We start from the raw sequence: 19511 nt of genomic DNA, 5'->3' as shown, positions 1-19511 counted from the left end.
AAAAATGTTCCAGTACGAGTCAATTCCGAGTCCAAATGGACACGAGTCGATGACAAGACCAAGACCATTAAAATATGGTCTCGAGACCGAGTCCGAGACGAGTCCGAGTCACGAGTACTACAACACTGACTTTCTGTATAAAAATTAAATAAATGCATCGTGAAGCAACACTGGTTGTACCTACCACAGGCACCTTGGGCTCCTCTCTTATTTGGGGTACAGTGAGTTGACCCTCAGGCTCTTGCCTCACCTCTTTCACTTCCTGTTTCAGCGGTTTAACTTCCTGTTGTACCTTTACTTCTTCCTTCTTCACTTCTTTTTCTACTGGTGGACCTGGAGATTTAGCTTTGTCTGTGCTGGGCACCTGCCCGTTGATCTCTGGAGTGGTGGACTTTGAGTCGTGTCTCAGACTTCTTGGGTTCTCCGGTGACATTATCCTCCTGGGAGAGGAGGTTTTCTTCTCTGTCAGATTGGTGTGGCGGCCCCGTTCTCCGTTCACCAACTGCTCTGCTCGAAGTGCCATCTCCGCTTCCAGTATCGGTGGAGTTTGGTCGGGAAGTAAGAAATTCTGGACCAGGTTGTCGCTGAGTTTACTGGGCTGTGAGGAGCATTAAAATCCGCATGGAGACGGGTGTAAGTCATACTCTTATGACAACAACACCATCCCCTGCTGGGAAACCCAATGAAAACCAGCTGATAATGTAGAGTTAATAAATGCTAAAGGTTTTGCCCAGTTAGTGGCATCACATGTTTCAAAGAACCTGAAGCTGGATTCATGAAAGTCAAGACGTTAAGACATTTCTTAAGATACATTCTAAGTTTATAAGAAGGTTCCTATAAGTGAATGAAATGAAAAACACCTTTTTGGGCTGCCTGCAGATTACCGTAATAATCATAATAAGTGTGCACATTATTTATTTGACACGGCAATTTTAAAGGGATACCCCACTTTTTTTTGGAAATGCTCATTTTACAACTCCCCCAGAGTTAAACCGTTGAGTTTTACCGTTTTCGAATCCATTCAGCCGATTTTCTGATATTTAGAAGAATATCAGTAACCAGACAGTTTCTGGTCCCACTGACTTCCATAGTAGGAAAAAAATATATACTATGGAAGTCAATGAGAGCAGAAACTGTCTGGTTATTGATATTCTTCTAAATATCAGAAAATCGGCTGAATGGATTCGAAAACGGTAAAACCATTGTTGTACAATGAGCCTATTTCCAAAAAAAATGGAGTATCCCTTTAATATGCGTGTGTGTTATAGAGTTATTTTGTGCAAAATGCTGTCAAATAGTACGTTTTGTAGAGATTTGACTGAATTTCAAATTTATCAAAAAAGTTACTTCACTCACAATTAATAACCGATCATTGGTGTCAAGTTGGAGGTTATTCAAAATTTACGAGGCAGACGACAATGATTATGAAGAACATTTAGGAATTCAAATTAAGCAAGTTTTGTCTATCTTAAGAAAAAAGATAAGAACATTCTTACATGTTTCTGGGAATACAAATATTCTGAACTTTAATCTTAAAGGGACAGTTCACCCAAAAATGAAGATTTCTGTCATAATTTACTCGCCCTCATATTGTTCCACACTTGTATGAGTTTCCATTGAACACAAAAGAAGGTATTTTGAAGAATGTTAGTAACCGGACAGTTGACGGTAGCCATTGACTTCCATTACACATGGAAGTCAATGGATGGTTACCAACTTTCTTTGCAGTAACACTATGTAGTTTTTCAACCTTCATAATATATTCCCAAGACCCTTGTGATGGTACATCGACTTACAATAGGTTAAATGACATGTCTGCCATAGCCTGATGTAGTCTGTATCGCTTTTACTTGCACTATGTAACTTCGGGTTTCGGGTAGTAACCGGAGCACAAAAAGAACTACAAAATTCGGCTGATTTACGGCATATGTCACTTCCCCCACCGCTTCCTCAAATTGTCTGTGGCCTTATGAATTCCAAAGCCAGTGCTGGATAAAAAGCGAGCAGGCGACAGTAGGCTGCGGTAGGCTAAATTATTTACGACAGCGGTAACGGACAATTCCGCTTCCAACCTGTAGGGCGACCGCAGAGGAAAAGTTCCTTGGTGTTCCTTTAAAATATCGTCTTTTGTGTTCAGTAGAAGCAATTTTTGGAAAAATTTTTTCCAATTTTTTCCATTTTTGGAAAATGAGAAGTAAAATATCAGTTACAAAGAATCACCAGCTTCCTTGTTTAAAAAACAACTTGACCATAATAAACTGTATAACCTGGTTTCTTGAGAGGCTGCTCACTGCAGAGCCATGGGTGGAGTGTGAAGTCCTGCTCCTCCTCTCTAGATGTAATTTGTGATAGGTGGAGCTTGAAGGTCTAACCCCACCCTAAACTCTATCCCTCTGGACTAGGTCAAGCTCCAGCCATGATGTCCAGAGCTGGATGTCATTTGGCTCTGCAGTGAACACCACTTGGGTTTTCCAGCAGATTCCCACCCACTGAAGTGAGATCTCACCGCCTTCTCCTCTTTAAGCTCTGGCTCTTTGTGGCGTGTCTCTTTCTCGGTCTCCCTCACCAGCTGTTTGAGGAATCCTCCCGGTAGAATAGGAGGTGGCTGTGTGGCGACGGCTTCTGGTGTCTTCTTCTCCTCCTTGATCTGTTCACAGATGGGGAATGAAGGAGCTCACATCATGAACTCCATTTCAACAAACTGTCCACATCTAACCGACTGACACAAATCACATCAAATATGGTCTAGAAGGTAACATTCCCACTGCAAACATGCATTTACTTAAAGGGGTGGTTGATTATGATTTCACTTTTCTAACTTTAGTTAGTGTGTAATGTTGCTGTTTGAGCATAAACAACATCTGCAAAGTTACAATGCTCAAAGTTCAAAGCAAAGGGAGATATTTGCTTTTAAAGAAATTCCCTTTTTAAGGACTACATCAAACGGCTGGTAGGGACTACACGACAGTCATCCGGGGTTAGTGATATCATGAAACCTACAATTTACATAAACCTTGTCCCTGGAACACGATTTTATAGATTATTAAGACAGAATGTGCTAATCAGTGACTAAACGATAACTAATCATAAGCTACATAAATTCATCAACTAACCATTCAGTCCTGTTGCTTCTACATGTTGTCACTTCTTCTTGAGTCTCTCCATCATTGACTGACTCCAGTTTAAACATAAAAGGCTAATAGTTTTTGAAATTTTCAGTGCAAGTCGGTGTCTGAGGTAAAATGACACAGGGCGATAAAGCTCCGCCCTCTGTGCTGCGAGCTGGAGCTCATTTGCATTTAAAGGAACAGACGCAAAACAGTGCGTTTTTGCTCACCCTCAAAAAGTGACAATTACTCATTTTCTACATGCTATATAAAAATATCTGTGGGGTATTTTGAGCGAAAACTTCACATTCACACTCTGGGGAAATCAAAGACTTATTTTACATCTTGTGAAAAGGGCATTACACTGACTACCCCTATAACATTTTGTCATAGTGTACATGCAAGTGAAAGCATGTTGTTTTAAGGATGTTTTATATTTGTATCTGATAATCAAATACAGAATAAAAAGAGATTGTTTGGATTATTTTCCCTTTCAAAAATGTACTAAAAATATCAGTTAAATATTTTTAAATATTACAAAATGGCCCAAAATATGTTGGAATATATTTATATAAATATAAAACGTTTTCTCATATTGTAAATGTATTTTCTTTACCCTTGAAGTCAATTTTCTAACTTTAAGTAAATGCATTATTTAGATATTTAATATTTTTAACCGATGTTGTAAACCGATGTTGTTAAATGGTAATACCCTAATATTTTAATATATTAACATTAACAATCATTTAAATACCATTGTAATATATGATTATCAATGTAAACATGCCCAAACATTACAGAATACCATAGCATTAGCATAGCAATACTATTAGCTTGCTAGCTTACTTTTGCTAACAAACATCCCTTATTTCAAATTTAGCATAGTAAATATGAATATGGTATTTGTAAGAGGTAAGACCATAGTAAACACAGGTCACAATTAATATAACGTTTAACAAATGCTATTTGGCATGAAACAATTTATATGGCTGAAAATGTTAGCAATGTAGGCGCCTAGGCGGCTACTACACATATCGTGAATCTTTGTGAAAATTATGCTCTTACTCCCATAGCCTAATATTAGTCTATTTAGCATGAATCTTTAACCAAAATATTGTAGACCTAGAGGTAGATGTACTATTGTAAAACCACAGTAAATTTTATGTGGGTGAGCTCTAAAGACAATATTAGTAGCGTCCCATAAACGTTCTGACAGTTTCCACTGCTTCCCCTGACACTTCTATTAGCAGCACATACAGTGATATTAAACACATGGTGAGCTGCTAAATGTTAGCTGAAGGCAGAAGGGTAGCTTAGGAGACCAACAGAGCCATAACACTATATAGTGTATAAAATAACCACTTCATGAAAGCTAACCAGTGGAAACAGTCTACAATACCAACTAGTTAAAACTGCCTGTGAAAAAGATAGCTTTAGCATTTAGCATGTATGCTACAGGATAATTACGTGCACGTGGCAGATGGGAAAGTAATTTAGATGCGTTTTAGAATATTAAAAACCTAATGACAGAATCAATAGAGCTAAAACCTTAAATATACCACGAAACATCACCGATGCTAAGAATCCTGTCATCTTAGCGAACGGACCACCATAGAGACCAACAAGGGTCACACTGTGAGAATTAAAGCCTGCTTAAAACTGTTCTGAAATATTAATGAATTATTTGGTGTTGGACACATTTGGTGAGAGGCACACATTATTGTAAACAGTAAAAATGTATGTATTCAGACAGCACACGCACAGAGACGTCTGATTGATGTCCGTATTTTCATCCGACCGCAGGATTTGTTTTTAGAGTGTTTACCCGTCTGCAATATTTCCTGTAAGATGTTAATGACATTAAGAAAATGTCTTTGAGATGTTTATGATTTAGAACGCACGTAAAACTGCTTTTTCTAAGACGTTTATCAGATGTTTGTACAACAGATGGTTTCTTGATTGAGTGCTCTTCAACACATCATAACTGTGCTACCTATCCGTCCATCTGTATACATGAAATATTTCGCATTTACCCAGAAGTGTATTTCAAAGACAGAAAAAAGTCTTGCCCCTAAAATAAAAAAAATAAAAAATCTAATATATACTTTACCATTTGAAGGGTTAAACAAAACATTTTAAATGGGAAAAATAACATTTCGGAAGCATTGATGTTCACAAATTCTACAAATATTTTGGCCAGAAAAAAAATGTAAAATGCGTATATATAGCCACCCGAATGAAAAAGAAGATGTTAGCTAACAGTCATTCGGGCCGAACTTGAGGAGGAGGAGTTAATTGTGGTTATTATAGCACTATCTTTATATATATATATATATATATATATTTTTTTTTTTTCTTAACCCTAGTTTTTTTGTGTGTGTGTTTGATTTGAGGTGAAGAAGCCACATTTATGATACCATTGTTGTTAGATATCACATATGTAACTGAAATGTAATATTGGTTTCAGTCTTATGTTACCTGACTAGAAAATAGAGAGACTCAGAGAGCATTTTGACACTCATTATAAAATGAACGTCAGTGGGTGGTATGGGTGAGACTAAAAACAGACTACAAGCATCTACCAAAGGACAGTGATTAATTGTTGAACTTGTGCGGGTTAGTTGCTGAACTACAGGCATGCAGCCGTCCTGCACCTCCCTTCTGTTCCCAGAGTTTTAAGCGTGAGGAGAGCGCCATGATGGGACGAGGGTTGAAGGTGGGGAGATCTCAGCCAGGTGTGATGTTGAGGACGACAAAGTGGAGCAAAACAATGGAAACAGTGACACTGTGGACCTGCCAAGGGAGAAAGAGACAGAAAATATCACTGAACTATCTCAAAGATACGGAGGCGTATTGCATTCACTTGAAGAAAAAAAAATCTACTCTGTTTTTCTGAATTAACGAGTTAATTTTCCATGAGAAAAAAAATTTGCTTTGTTTTTCTGAATTAATGAGTTAATTTTTCATGAGAAAATTTATTTTTGCTGTTTTTCTGAATTAACTCATTAATTCAGAAAAACAAAGCAAAAAAAAAAAAAAAAAATCCATAAAAAATTAACTCATTACTTCAGAAAAACAGAGCAAAAAATTTTCTCTCATGAAAAATTAACTCGTTAATTCAGAAAAACAGAGCAAAAAAATTTTTTCTCATGAAAAATTAACTCATTAATTCAGAAAAACAGACCAAAAAAATTTTTCTCATGAAAAATTAACTCGTTAATTCAGAAAAACAGAGCAATTTTTTTTTCTCATGAAAAATTAACTCGTTAATTCAGAAAAACAGAGTAGATTTTTTTTTCTTCAAGTGAATGCAATACGCCTCCGTACTAAGAAACGTCTGGGTCATATTTAATATCAAAATAAATTGTAATATATATATATATATATATATATATAAATTAATAAATAGTTTAAATATTATTTTGCATTGTTTCCAATATTCTATCAATATAATAACTAATAACATAAATGTTTTGGATAACATTTTATTATATTTCCTCTAAATAGAAGTTTTCTTTAAATATGAAATTCGTGTGACTTTTTTTTTAATTACAAAAAGATTTCAATAAATGTTGATTTATTTGCTGTTGTAGGCTGTAACGACCTTTGAAATAACCGAAATCATTTGGCAAAGTGATAAAGAACTGTAATGCTGTCACGGCCTGGCTGGAACTACTTTAGTTGTGCATTTCCTTGAAAATAACCGCACACATTAGAACTTTCACCAACCAATCAGATTCAAGCATTCAAATGGCCTGTAGAATAAATATTATATGTAATTTGCTTATACACTATGTGAGATGAGATGAGATGAGATGAATAAACAAGGTTTCTTAAAATCCAGAATTTAGGGAAACTGATTAAATAAATTAGCTAGCAAATCAAAAACATCATTTGCTGCCCTGCTGGTGTGAGAGGTTTGTTTAATACTGTACATCACTTCAGTTCAAATGAAACAAAAGTTCTCCCTATGTGCTCTTTCACCGACAGTTCAGGCAGAACGTTATAAAGCAGGAGAGAATGAGAAACTAAATATCATATTGAAACAATTGTGGGCGGTTCTTATTTTCATGTTTAGTAAACACATTCCATTATCTTCATGAAAAATTACATTTAATTTACACGTGAGAGGGATAGTTCACTTAAAAATGAAAATTGTCAGTTTTTACTCACCCTCATGTTGTTCCAACCCCGTAATATTTGTGATGAAATCTGAGAGCTGGATCACTCCTCCATACTAGTCCATAGGCTTCTTGAGGGATTGAAACTTGCCAACCTCGAAAAGTTATTGAAGACATCGTTAAAATAGTCCAAGTGACTACAGTGGCTCAATCTTAACTTTATCAAGCGACGAGAACACTTTTTGTGTGCAAAAACCGCCCAAAAATAATGACTTTATTCAGCTATTAATTTCCTTCTCTCTGGGCCTCTAGTCAGGTTACTAGTTTAATAGCGTAAGCTTCTGTTGTTGTACGTCACACGCATCACACACATGACCAGCGTCGGCCAATAGTGAGCCTACGTGTGACGTAGCTCTACGCTATCACACTACGTTAACTGACTACAGGCCCATGGAGAAGGAAATGAATAGTTGAAATAAAGTCGTTATTTTTCGCTCAAAAAGTTCTCTCGTCGCTTGATTAAGTTAAGATTGAGCCACTGTAGTCTCTTGGACTATTTTAACGATGTCTTTAATAACTTTGAGGCCGGCAAGTTTCAATCCCTCAAGAATCCTATGGAGGAGTGATCCAGCTCTCAGATTTAATCAAAAATATCTTCATTTATATTCCGAAGATGAACGAAGGTCTTACGGGGTTGGAACAACATGAGGGTGAGTAAATACTGACAGAATTTTCATTTTTGGGTGAACTATCCCTTTAAGGGGTAAGGAGAGAACTGAGTCCTATTTAGGAAAGTAAATATCATATTGATTTGGGGTAGGGGTAATGTCCTTGTAATGCCCTAGAAATCAAACCCCCCCCCACCCCCCCCCCCAAAAAAAAAAAACACCCTAGCAACTGCATAGCCAACCACTCAAAACAGCCTGGTATTAAGGCAGTGTGCATGCACAAGCAAATATCAAGAATTAGGCAGTAGTTGATGATAAATCCAGCTGAGCTTGTTCAGGCAATAAGATACTAAATGAAAGAGATTATGTTCTTCTACAGTCTTCAGTGAAGCAATGATAAATGCAGACCTCTCGCTCCAACTGCACAAACAAATGATGAAAACAAACCCAGAAGCCGGCTCTAATGAAGGCCAAATGGCAGGAATTGACTGGAAACAGCACAGATCTGTGGCTCATTACGGTCAACGTTCAGCCAGCAGTTTTTCATTTTAAAAATCTGTTTCACTTTGTTCATGTAAGGTCTTGTTTAAGCATTTACATTTCGGAAAAATCACTATTACCACTTTTGGCAAACCAAACAGCTCAGAGGGGTTTAAAAATATAAATAGCAGATACTTAAATTCATTTTATATTTAAATCATTTGATGATCTTACTTCTAAAATCAAACAAAATACTGTGTTCACATACACAAATTATCAAATAAATTATATATATATATATATATATATATATATATATATATATATATATATTAGGGCTGTCAAATGATTAATGGTGATTAATCGCATCCAAAATAAAATCTTGTGTTTACATAATAAATGTGGGTGCACTGTGTATAATTAATGTAAAGCACTTTGAATTTCCATTGTGTATGAAATGTGCTATATAAATAAACTTGCGTTGCCTTGACTATAATTATTTAATATATATAAATACACACACATAGTTGAATATATTTAAGAAATATTTTCATGTATATACTGTATAGATTTATATATAATTTATATTATATATAAATAATATTTTTTCTTAAATATACATGCAAGCGTGGGTATATATATATATATATATATACACACACAAAATAATTATACACAGTGCACACACATTTATTAAGTAAACACAAACTTTTATTTTGGATGTGATTAATTGTGATTAATCATTTGACAGCCATAATATATATATATATATATATGTGTGCACTGTGTATAATTATTTTGTATATATATATATATATATATATATATATATATATATACGTATATATTTCACCTAATTTCTAATATGCATTGTAAAAGGCACCAGAAACTTTTCATATATATTTTTTCGAACCAAATTGAAAATACTGCCAACCTTTTATGCCTAATATTAACCTATTCATAACTTTTTTTTTTACATGAAATAAACAGTTAGGTCTAGAATAGTAAAAACTGTATATATACAGTAGTCAGCATTTGAAGTGGATCAAAAAAAAAGTTCAAAGTCGTCCTAAAATAAGAACGGGTATTGTATAAAATTCATATATAACTTTGATGAAACGTTTTTGTTCACTTCAAATGTTGAACTGTGTGTTTGTGCGTATATATATATATATATATATATATATATATATATATATATATATATATATATACCTGTATATATATTAGTGCTGTCAAACGATTAATCGCGATAAATCGCATCCAAAATAATAGTTTGTGTTCACATAATATATGTGGGTGAACTGTGTATAATTATTTTATATAAATACACACACATGCTTGTATATATTTAAGAAATATTTTCATGTATATACTGTATATAGATTTATATATATAAATTGATATTATATATAAATAACTATTTTATATAAATCATGTTTTTTTCTTAAATAAACATGCATGTGTGTTTGTGTATTTATATATACAAAATAATTATACAAAGTGCACCCACATATTATGTAAACACAAACTTTTATTTTGGATGCGATTAATCGCGATTAATCGTTTGACAGCCCTAATATTTATATAAAATGCAACAAACATTTCGAATTCCAGAGCATTTGATTAATTTCTGACCTTGGTCCTACAGAAATAGCATGAGTTTTGGACCAACAGTATGGTAATAAGTAGCTTGGCATATAATGGAATATGGTACTCATTGAATACCATGGTATTTATAAAAGACCCATGTACTTTTTTTTTTTTTTTAAAGATCTGCTTCTTCTAGAAGACAAATGGTTGCTCACTTGTTGCCTGCAAATTAATTCATCAATGCAAATGCACAAAAACACTGATTCATGTGAAGCTTAGGTCACAGGATCATGACATTGCATGCAAATATATCAAACTCTGCCAAACCTCGACATCTCGTCATCCACTTCGACATTACACGGCAAACGACAAAACAAATTAGTCAGAGGCTGAAAATGATCCTGAGACACAAAGCTCAGATTTCAGCTCCGCGTTTAGTCACAGAGTATCCCGTCGATCCAAACAGAAGGCCTTTAATTTCTCAACCAGAACAAAGCACTCAACTTCTGGGCCTAGACCTAAAAGCCAAACGTCCCTGATTTCATTAGGAGAACACCAGCCATACAGGACCTGGATATCTGTCAGAGTCTGGGATCTATAAATAAATCACGGGATCTACAAAAGAAACAGATACATTCGGGTGTCAATAAGAAAAAACAACAGGCATACCTCGTGATGGCTTCCTCTACGGAAACAAATACATCCAATGAAAGTATTGTATGTGGGAAACTTCAGTAAAAAAAATGAAGAGGCCAAAAGCAAGGCACACAGTCTCACTGTCACTGAGAGGGTGAAGCTACAATCTGAAATAGAGTGACACACACACACATGGATAAGCATGGCAGCTGAGTTAACACAAGACTTGGCTATAAATATCCCGCAGCAAGAGGAGGTGGGACATACTACCCTGTTTGGGAAACACTTTGACACAGGAGAGTGCTGGAAATGACTTCGATATTGAAATCGTATGATTTCAAAACATGGTTGATTCATGTGGTGGCGATACTTCGTAACAGTTTAGCAGGGACTTTGCTAGGCCGGGTCAGATGTTTCGATGTTTAGAATAACCCCATTTCCTTTAGATGTTTTAGGATTAAAAAGTGCACCTGGATATTTGTTCAAATATAAACCTGTGAAAACAGTCTTGGCAACAGAACGAGTCGACAGTCCGCAGGCTTCCTAATGTCTGGCGGTGTGATTTGACAGACAGACTCAGCTGTGAGAGGCAGGGGGTGGGAGGTGCGATCTGTGGGAGGAGGGTGTCAGAGAGAACAGAACCGCATCACAGGGAGAAACCGCCCGAGGAAAATGGATATTACGATTTTTTAAAGGGTCGAATGAAGCGGTCATGGAGGAATATCTCAAAGATTACAAATTTAATCTTTAGGAAACTTCATTTTAACCTGCTAAATCGATTTCACACGGAAGGTCTTGCTTTATCTTAAGGCATATTGATGTAAAAGATAAAACTGATGAGCACATTAAGTTGTTTACAATCTGAGGTCAAACAGTACAGCACTGCGCTAATGACACCGAGGTCATGGGTTTGATTTCCATGGAACGCTTGAACTGATAAAATGCATAGCTCGAATGCAATGCAAGTCGCATCTGCCAAATGCATACCACAAAATAAGATAACAAATGCATGTAAAAAATAAAAAAAAGGGTCAGTTTTGAGTGCAATTGCATGAGGACAAAAACAAAGCATTTAAAGAAACAATTTCGAGAGGGGAACTGACTCTAGTCTAGCAGCGTTTTTATTTTCTTAACTAATGACATTTAGACACGCAGTTTCAACCAGTGCCGTTAAAAACACTATTTAGCCTTTCACACCTAGGCACAAGAAGAGAGGCAAACGAGGACAGATATTACAATATGGGGAGGATAGTTCACCTCAGGAACCCTTAAGATTGATTTGAGCTTTGATTATACAGTAGCTGCAGGATAACGGAGGACATCCAGGAGATTACTGTTAACTCCAGAACACTAATGCACAGCTCAATCACACTGAGATCTGGCCCTGAAAGTTGCCTAATTGTGGTTTCAGTTCATAAATCTTGCATTGAAGAGTTTGTTTAACTCGACTGCTTAAAGGAGTTCACTTTTAAAACAACTTTTGCTTAATTTACTCACCCCCATGTCATCCAAGATGTCCATGTCTTTCTTTCTTCAGTCGAAAAGAAATTAAGGTTTTTGATGAAAACATTCCAGGATTTTTCTCCATGTAATGGACTTCAATGGGAACCAAACGGTTCAAGGTCCAAAAGACAGTTTCAGGACAAACTGCAAACTGTTCAAAGGGCTTTAAACGATTCCAGACGATGAATAAGGGTCTTATCAAGCGAAACGATCGCTCACTTAAAAAAATAAATAAATAAAGTTTAAGTTTTATAAGCTCAAATGGTCGCCTTGCTCTGTTCTGTGATGGGCGTTCGTGACTCTCCTGTTTGAACTCGTTCATCAAAATGAACGAATCTTTTTTCGCGTCATTTGGTTCATTCAACGAACGAAATGAACGAATTGACTCGGGAAAAGATTTCAAACAGTTCAAACAGGAGAGTACCACAGCAAGGCGAGCATTTGTGCTTATAAAACTTAAACTTTGTTATTTATTTTTTAAGTGAGCGATCGTTTCGCTTGATAAGACCCTTATTCATCGCGTGGAATCGTTTAAAGCCTGAACACTTTGCGGTTTGCACTGAAACAGTCTTTTGGACCTTAAACAGTTGCATTATATGGAGAAAAATCCTGGAATGTTTTTATCAAAAACCTTAATTTCTTTTCGACTGAAGAAAGAAAGACATGGACATCTTGAATGACATGGGGGTGAGTAAATTATCAGCAAAAGTTTTTTGAAAAGTGAACTACTCCTTTAAGAACCAGTCCCCTTGTTCTGAGATAAACCGAATCAATCCCGAAAGCATGGAGACAACAGACACGGCAACACGAAAAAGGGGCTTTTATTTCTGAACTGTTTTTATAAGCAGTCCAACACACATGTTCCTAGCTGTTCTGAAAACAAAAAACAAAAAAAAAAAGAATCTTTTTTAATAACAATTATCATTCATTGAATAATATTATCAATAATTATTATAATCATCATCATCATCATTATCATCATAACCTTAAATGGTAATAACCCCAGACAGTAGTATTTGCGTTAGTTTGTGGCACATGAAAAAGAGTTTCGGTTGACTGTAAACCCGGATACTCGACAGCTCCGTGCCCTAGGTAAACCCACGCACAGAGGGACTAGCTCCCCGACCAGACAATAAATATGAAAGAGAGCAAGAGAGTCCTGTATTAAACAAACAAAAATAATAATCTGTAACTTGTAGGTACAATATCTAAACTTTTATGTGCAAGATCTGAGCTGATTCTTCACCACAAATAGTTGAACTCACATCAAACCCGATCCCTTCCCGAGTCAATTTTTGAGTCTACGTCGTAAAATCTTTTAAATAAACCTAAGCTCATTTGTTTTAATTTCATATACACATATATACTTCGATTTTTGTTAGTTTGTTTTTCTTTTTTTTATTCCTATTTATCGCCCTCTTCCATTTCAAAACCTGCGTTCGCCCACAGACAAATTCACCGCTACGGAACAGACACACAAGCATTTGAATGAAGCAAAAAACACTGACGAAGTGAATGAAAAGCTACCGTTAAAATAAAATATAAAACCCCTGAATAAAACATGGATATTTAGGACTGGCGGAGGTGCCACCCTTCTTGAGAAACGGGCTAGCAGTTTCAAAACACGGTACCGGCGGCCGCCGCCGGTCAGTAGCTTCGAGGCGTGTCGTCAATGACGTAGGATCGTCGTTCGCCCCGCAGCACACACTTGTTCCACGTCACCTGAATTTGGTCACATTTTTGTACCCTTTCTCAAACTCGTCGACACTCGTCGCCTGTTAAAACGTACCAATTTTAGTTTCGGAAATAAACAGCGAGCGTCGCATGAGCTTTTCATTGGTTCAAGGACATTCTCCTACAGTCGTTTGGCACATTTATTTTTTCATCAGCTCGTGAAGCGTGATGGAAAAGTGCAGAGATAATATTTCAAAACAAGCCATTTTGGTTTGAAAATATAACCCTTGAAGGGCACTAAAACATCCTCAGGATGGCACCTCCCAGACACTTAAAGGCTACAAAAACTGGTCGACTCCCCAAAAACCCTGCAATTTTTGCAGAGCGTCACATGCAAATCACTCGAAATGCACAGACAGGAGACACAGGAAAAGAAAATTACTGCATGGAAAAAAAAAAAAAAAAAAAGAACCTGAATATACACGAAGAAAACACTTCTTTAAAATCATCTCATGCCTGTTAAGCTGTGCTTGTTTTTCCATTCAAACCAAAAAGAAAAATAAATGCACATAACATGCTCAAAAAAATATCTCATCTATAGAAATCTGCATTTGCGTCACATTCAAAACAATATAAAAATTGAAACTATATTCAAATCAAGCCTCACAACAAACGCATTTAAGTTGTCTCTCCTTCCACGATCCAAGCAGCCCACCTTCCCGAACACCTGTGAGTGCGAGCGTACTACCTTCGTTCAGAATAACAGTGTGTCTGCCCGTAAATGGATAATGGTGATGCCGCTTCGCGCGTCTCACCCACAGAGGCGCCGGCATAACTAAACACAAAGACAGACAGAAGACCTCTCCGCACCTCATTATGAGATAAGTCATCCAACTCTCCGCGAACGCAGTTCTCTCAGCCTCAGGTTTGCGCGTGTCGCAGATTGACAGATGTGAACAACCCGCCCACCCCCAAGCTGAGACATAGGGACAAACACAGACAGGCAGAGACAGAGATTCGCCATATATGCAAACATTGTCAAGAAGATTATACTGTAGATGCACAGAGAAAGGATTCGTATATACAGTCAGATAAAAGACTCCAGGGATGCTGCTGCTGCTGCTGTTCTCTTCCTAAGTGGTCCCTCTAACCGAGACATCATGCATCGTCCACCGTCCACACGTACGCCGAAGCTGTTCAAGCGAGTTCAGTTTATTCCTGTGCGATCCAACACTGTTCTCGGAGCCGTTCACAGGGAGATCGAGGTGACGCCGCCTGGACTCGAGGAATTCTCAGGTGTCTCGTCAACGTTTATTTCATTGGCACTTTTTGCACTTCTGCGAGTTCAAGGGGGAGGGGTTGGGTTCAAGAAGGGGGCGTGTCCTCGTAAACATCCCGCCACATTCCTTCCCATTGTGTCAAGCAGCGTAAATCACTCCATCGAAAAAAAAAAAAAAAAGACGAAGAGAAACAAAAAATACATTCAAGGTGAAAGAAAACAATTCTTCCAGGTGACAACATGGGCATATCCTTTAAAGCAACAACACCTACATTTTGCATCGTGTACACACACAAGTACACGCATTTAATGCACGTGAACGGGCACGCAGCAACCCAACTGAATTTGGTGTTTACAAGGGCTGAGCACCAAAAAAAAAAAAAGAAGAAAAGAAGCTCCCTAATTTTTACACTGTACGTTGCCCTCTAAGAGCACAACTTGGATGTGCACAACACTCGCAACCCATGCTGTTACACTTGTTCAATCCGACAGAGAGTATTACGGAAGTGTAGAAGACTTTTGTACTTTACAAGTACAGGATAGGGGTCGGGTGCCACAACAGTCCACAAATCAGAGTCCATTAAGTGTGAAACTGCATGCATGCCACGCACCCACAATGTTGACAGAACGCGGTGCAAAGCATACGCTTCAAGAACTGCGCAGTCAGTGAGGTGACCTTGGCCTTCCCACAAAGGACATGAAAAGACAATGGGAGTAATATTGTTCAAGCCATCGTATATTGAGATTGTTTACATCTGATTGGCTCTCTCAGACTGAATGGCTCTAGTTTCCCTTGGCGAAAAGGATCCACCAGCTTCCCAGAGCTCCAGCACACTGCCACTTGGGAAAGAAGCTCCAAGTGAACATTGGTTGGGTTTTTGGGACCCTTACAGCAGAGGCCTTAATCTTTGCCTGTATACGAGCATGCCAGCGTGTGCATGAAGGATGTGGGGTTCACAGAAGAAACGAGAGTGTCTCAGAGTATCTCAGCCTGCACCACTGGTCAAAACAAGGTCCCAGATGCAGCATTGACATCACTGATTGTTCTTGAGCATTATCCTGGAGTGACGCCAACCCCAAGGAACTGTGTGTGTGTGTGTGTGTGTGTGGATTTGATTGACGGACAGTTGTGGAACAGCAGTCCAGCAAAACCTTTCAAGATGGACCATGTGGCGGCTCACTGTGCCGGTTGGGAAGCCTGATGGTGCTGGACGAGCGTTTTGCTGGGAGAGGGTGTGAGAGCGTGTGCATGTGTGTGTTGATGAAAAGGATGGAGAGGAGCAGTGGACAAGGGTGGCGGGAGGTGGGTGGCTCACAGGCCGTTGCTGTTGCGGTGAGTGAGCGGAGGTTTGGACAGTTCCACCACGTTAGTTCGGCCCTTGCCGATGACTTTGGGGGCACGACGCAGCAGCTTCTGGGCCTCTGTGAATGCTTCGTTGAGTTCTTTCTTCCACTGTACGAACTCTGGGTCACTCTGTGAGAAGAGGAAGAACATTATAAATAAATTGCTAATCTGATTTATTGTTTTAACAAAGTAATGGATAAAACCCTAGCAAGCTACCTAGACAGCATTTTTAGGCACACTGGATGCAAAGGATATTTAAAACACGAGTTGACAAATGCATCTTTTGTAGATCAGACAGCATTCGAAAAGCCAGTCAAGGGAGATGTTAATTTTAAATAAAATTATTTTATTCAAAAAGTATTGGTGCCTAAATGTGTTTTTTTTTCTGTTTTTAGAAAAAGATTTTGCTGTGCTTTGTACTGTTTTGTACCTAGACTCTAAAGTATAGTTGTCATGCAAATGTCATGTAAAACTCATCCATTTAACGTGAAAGCTATTTGTATTGCACGAGCGGCCTGAAAAAAAATTAATCTTATGTGGTTTAATTTCAGCAAGGTCTGCAAAAGTGGCAGAAAGCCTCAAATTTCGAGAGATAAGGCACGTTTCCTAGAACAGAAGTTCATAGCAGTACATACTGTATGGAAGCCAACAGAGACTGCTTTTTTCTGGATAATGTAATATTTACACATATCAGAAGCCCACAGAGGACGATATAAGAGCAAAAGGGGAAGAAAGAAACAAAGGTTGGGCATTATGACCAAGGCTTAATATTATGGTAAGAGTATATCAGACAATATAATTGTTTTTACAAAAAAAAAAAAAAAGTCTGCTGTTTTGTTTTAATATTAAATTATCATGCTACTAAAGGTTTTTATAAAATAAATATTTTAATATTTTAAAAAAATTCATTTTAAATATTACAATTTTATATTTTTTATAAATTAAAAAATATATTTTAATTTAATATCATATGAGAAGCCCATAGAGTCGGTGCTCTACTTTTTCAGGCCTTTTTTGTGCCTGAAACCAGTTCTCTTTATTATAAATTACATTATTTCATCTCATAAATGACATTTAAATACAAAATGTATGATTTATTTGGATATTTAATAGTATTGATTTGTAATAAGACTACTTACACTATAGTTTTGTACAAATGCATGGGTAGCAATAAAAGTGAAGCAAGATAAGACAAGAACAAAAGAAGAAGAGAACAGCATGAAGGTGTCCTACCTCGCACTGCAGGACAAACTGTTTCCCTCCTTTGATCCTCAGCAGGATGCACTTTTTGTCCTTGATCTGCGTCTCCTCCACAATCACGATCTGCTCCATGGTCAGCAGGTTTTGCTGGAGGGAGGAAAGACTAATTAGCGCATCCCTCTAAGAGTCTTCTCACAGACTATCCTACTGAGTTTGTGCGCAACACGCCATGCTACCCGCTAGCTCTGCATGGGTGGGATTTTATTCTACTCTTCAGGTACATGCTATCTATCAGCGTCACTTGCACTGAGGTAGAGCTTCTAGAGGTTGTCTCAGGCTATGAGGGTGACAAGCTGTTCTTATACTCATTGAGTCAATGTTGGTACAACAGGCTGCAGACTCATCTCATGAAATCATCTGATCTCAGATACCTGATTCCCATCCGACCGAAGGATAAATGAAAGATGCCTCACTTCTGTAAACATTTTTCCTCTAAATGACAACTGCATTCAGTCTGGTTTCTATGGACCCTGATTTATAATATGCATCTGTGTGAAAACCTAAACCTTTTTTCCCCCTAAAAAGCCTTTTGGCTCACCGTTCCAGCTGTCAGAATAGGAAATGATTTTCAAACTCCACTATAAAATCACAGCATAAAACAAGGGATCTTTAAGTAATGGAAAAAGAAAAAAAATTCAATACTAATGTTAGGTAGAATGACCAGTTTTATATTATGGTAACAATAAATTAGACAATATAATTATTTTTGCTTAAAAATTAAAGCTTTTTTTTATTATTAAATAACTATGTTACTGTATACAGTCAATTAAATATTTAGTGTAATATTATAAGTTCAAAAACACAGTAAAATAAATAAAATAACATTTTGTTCACTGATCAATTTGCCAGAATAGAAAATTATTTTTCAAAAAACACTGTATTAGAGCATAAACCTACTAATGTAAAGATTATTTTTGTGTTATGAAAAAACATGAGACCCATGCTGGCAAAATGACGAGCTCATTACGAGCTACAGGCAAAACAAGTAAAAAAAATTCAATTTGTCAAATTCTGTTTTCACAGAAATTTGTTAAGCCCTCGAGTCTAGCAATCCCAATGCTCCAAATAGCAATTAAATACCTAAAAGTATCTTTATTTATAGGTTTCTGAGAGGATTTCCTTTTTTTTTTCTCTGCTTGCTTTTTTGCGACTGGTGCTTCCTATCAGCACAAGTTTGTTATTGTTTTAAAGCGAAGCATTCCAACTCTGTGAATATAATTCTAGCGAATTCTAGATGGCATGAGTCTGAACCAATGAAATGTGACGTGCTCACAAAGACTCTCAGACACAGCGCAATCCCGATATACACAGAATTACAGTAGCCTATTTCAAAATACCGGTTTTGGCGTGTATTCACGCAAACATTATCTGTTATGTCTTAAGTTAAGTTTAAGTTTGGTTAAATGTTGGGGATAACATCTCATGTAAAACATTTATATTAGATCCGTGCAATACAGTAGGTCTTAATATATAGACCATTTCACAAGATGTAAACAACACTGAAGCAGAAGCACTTCCTGTTTCAGTTTTTTAACACTACATAAAAGCTGGGATAAAATACAACCAACAGAACATTTAAAACTGAATCAAAAAGTTAAACAAACATCTTTAAGATGTTTTCTTTACATGTGAAATAAAGAAAACAGTTACAAACTGAAACAGGAAGTGCTTCTGGACCAGTGTTGTTTACATCTTGTGAAATGGTCTATAGGGCTGCCTGTCTCAATGTTAATCAAACAATTGTGGTATCATGGGGGGGAAAAGTATATAATATACTTTCAAGTCAAATTTGTTGGCATTACCCTGGATTTTACGGTATGGTTGCTAGGTGACTGTTTTTTTCCT

At 37.0% G+C, this 19511-nt stretch overlaps 2 protein-coding genes and 1 long non-coding RNA gene across 3 annotated transcripts in view; 1 reads left to right on the top strand and 2 right to left on the bottom strand.

Annotated features, from left to right (window-relative positions):
• myo18b (myosin XVIIIB) overlaps nt 1–2638 on the bottom strand; it is a 71648-nt gene extending 69010 nt beyond the window's left edge. The window contains exons 1-2 of the mRNA XM_089126166.1: nt 2507–2638; nt 185–598 (exon numbers count right to left, since the gene is read on the bottom strand). Of these exons, the coding sequence (XP_088982292.1) occupies nt 185–523 (339 nt within the window). The 5' untranslated portion in view covers nt 524–598; nt 2507–2638. The remainder of the gene's footprint in view (nt 1–184; nt 599–2506) is intronic.
• On the top strand, nt 503–5971 carry LOC148969465 (uncharacterized). The gene is made up of 3 exons (XR_016149443.1): nt 503–633; nt 2570–2752; nt 5729–5971. It is a non-coding gene; the product is annotated as an uncharacterized LOC148969465 (long non-coding RNA).
• A 6940-nt stretch (nt 5972–12911) lies between these two features.
• The window catches only part of grk3 (G protein-coupled receptor kinase 3), a 70960-nt gene continuing 64360 nt past the window's right edge, over nt 12912–19511 (bottom strand). The window contains exons 20-21 of the mRNA XM_039677307.2: nt 17640–17753; nt 12912–16535 (exon numbers count right to left, since the gene is read on the bottom strand). Of these exons, the coding sequence (XP_039533241.1) occupies nt 16374–16535; nt 17640–17753 (276 nt within the window). The 3' untranslated portion in view covers nt 12912–16373. The remainder of the gene's footprint in view (nt 16536–17639; nt 17754–19511) is intronic.

Source organism: Pimephales promelas, chromosome 23 (assembly GCF_988280905.1).
Source record: "Pimephales promelas chromosome 23, fPimPro1.hap1.1, whole genome shotgun sequence".
Lineage (NCBI taxonomy): Eukaryota > Metazoa > Chordata > Actinopteri > Cypriniformes > Leuciscidae > Pimephales > Pimephales promelas.
Note: the sequence above shows the minus strand (reverse complement) of the source record. Positions and strands in the feature narration are given on the sequence as shown.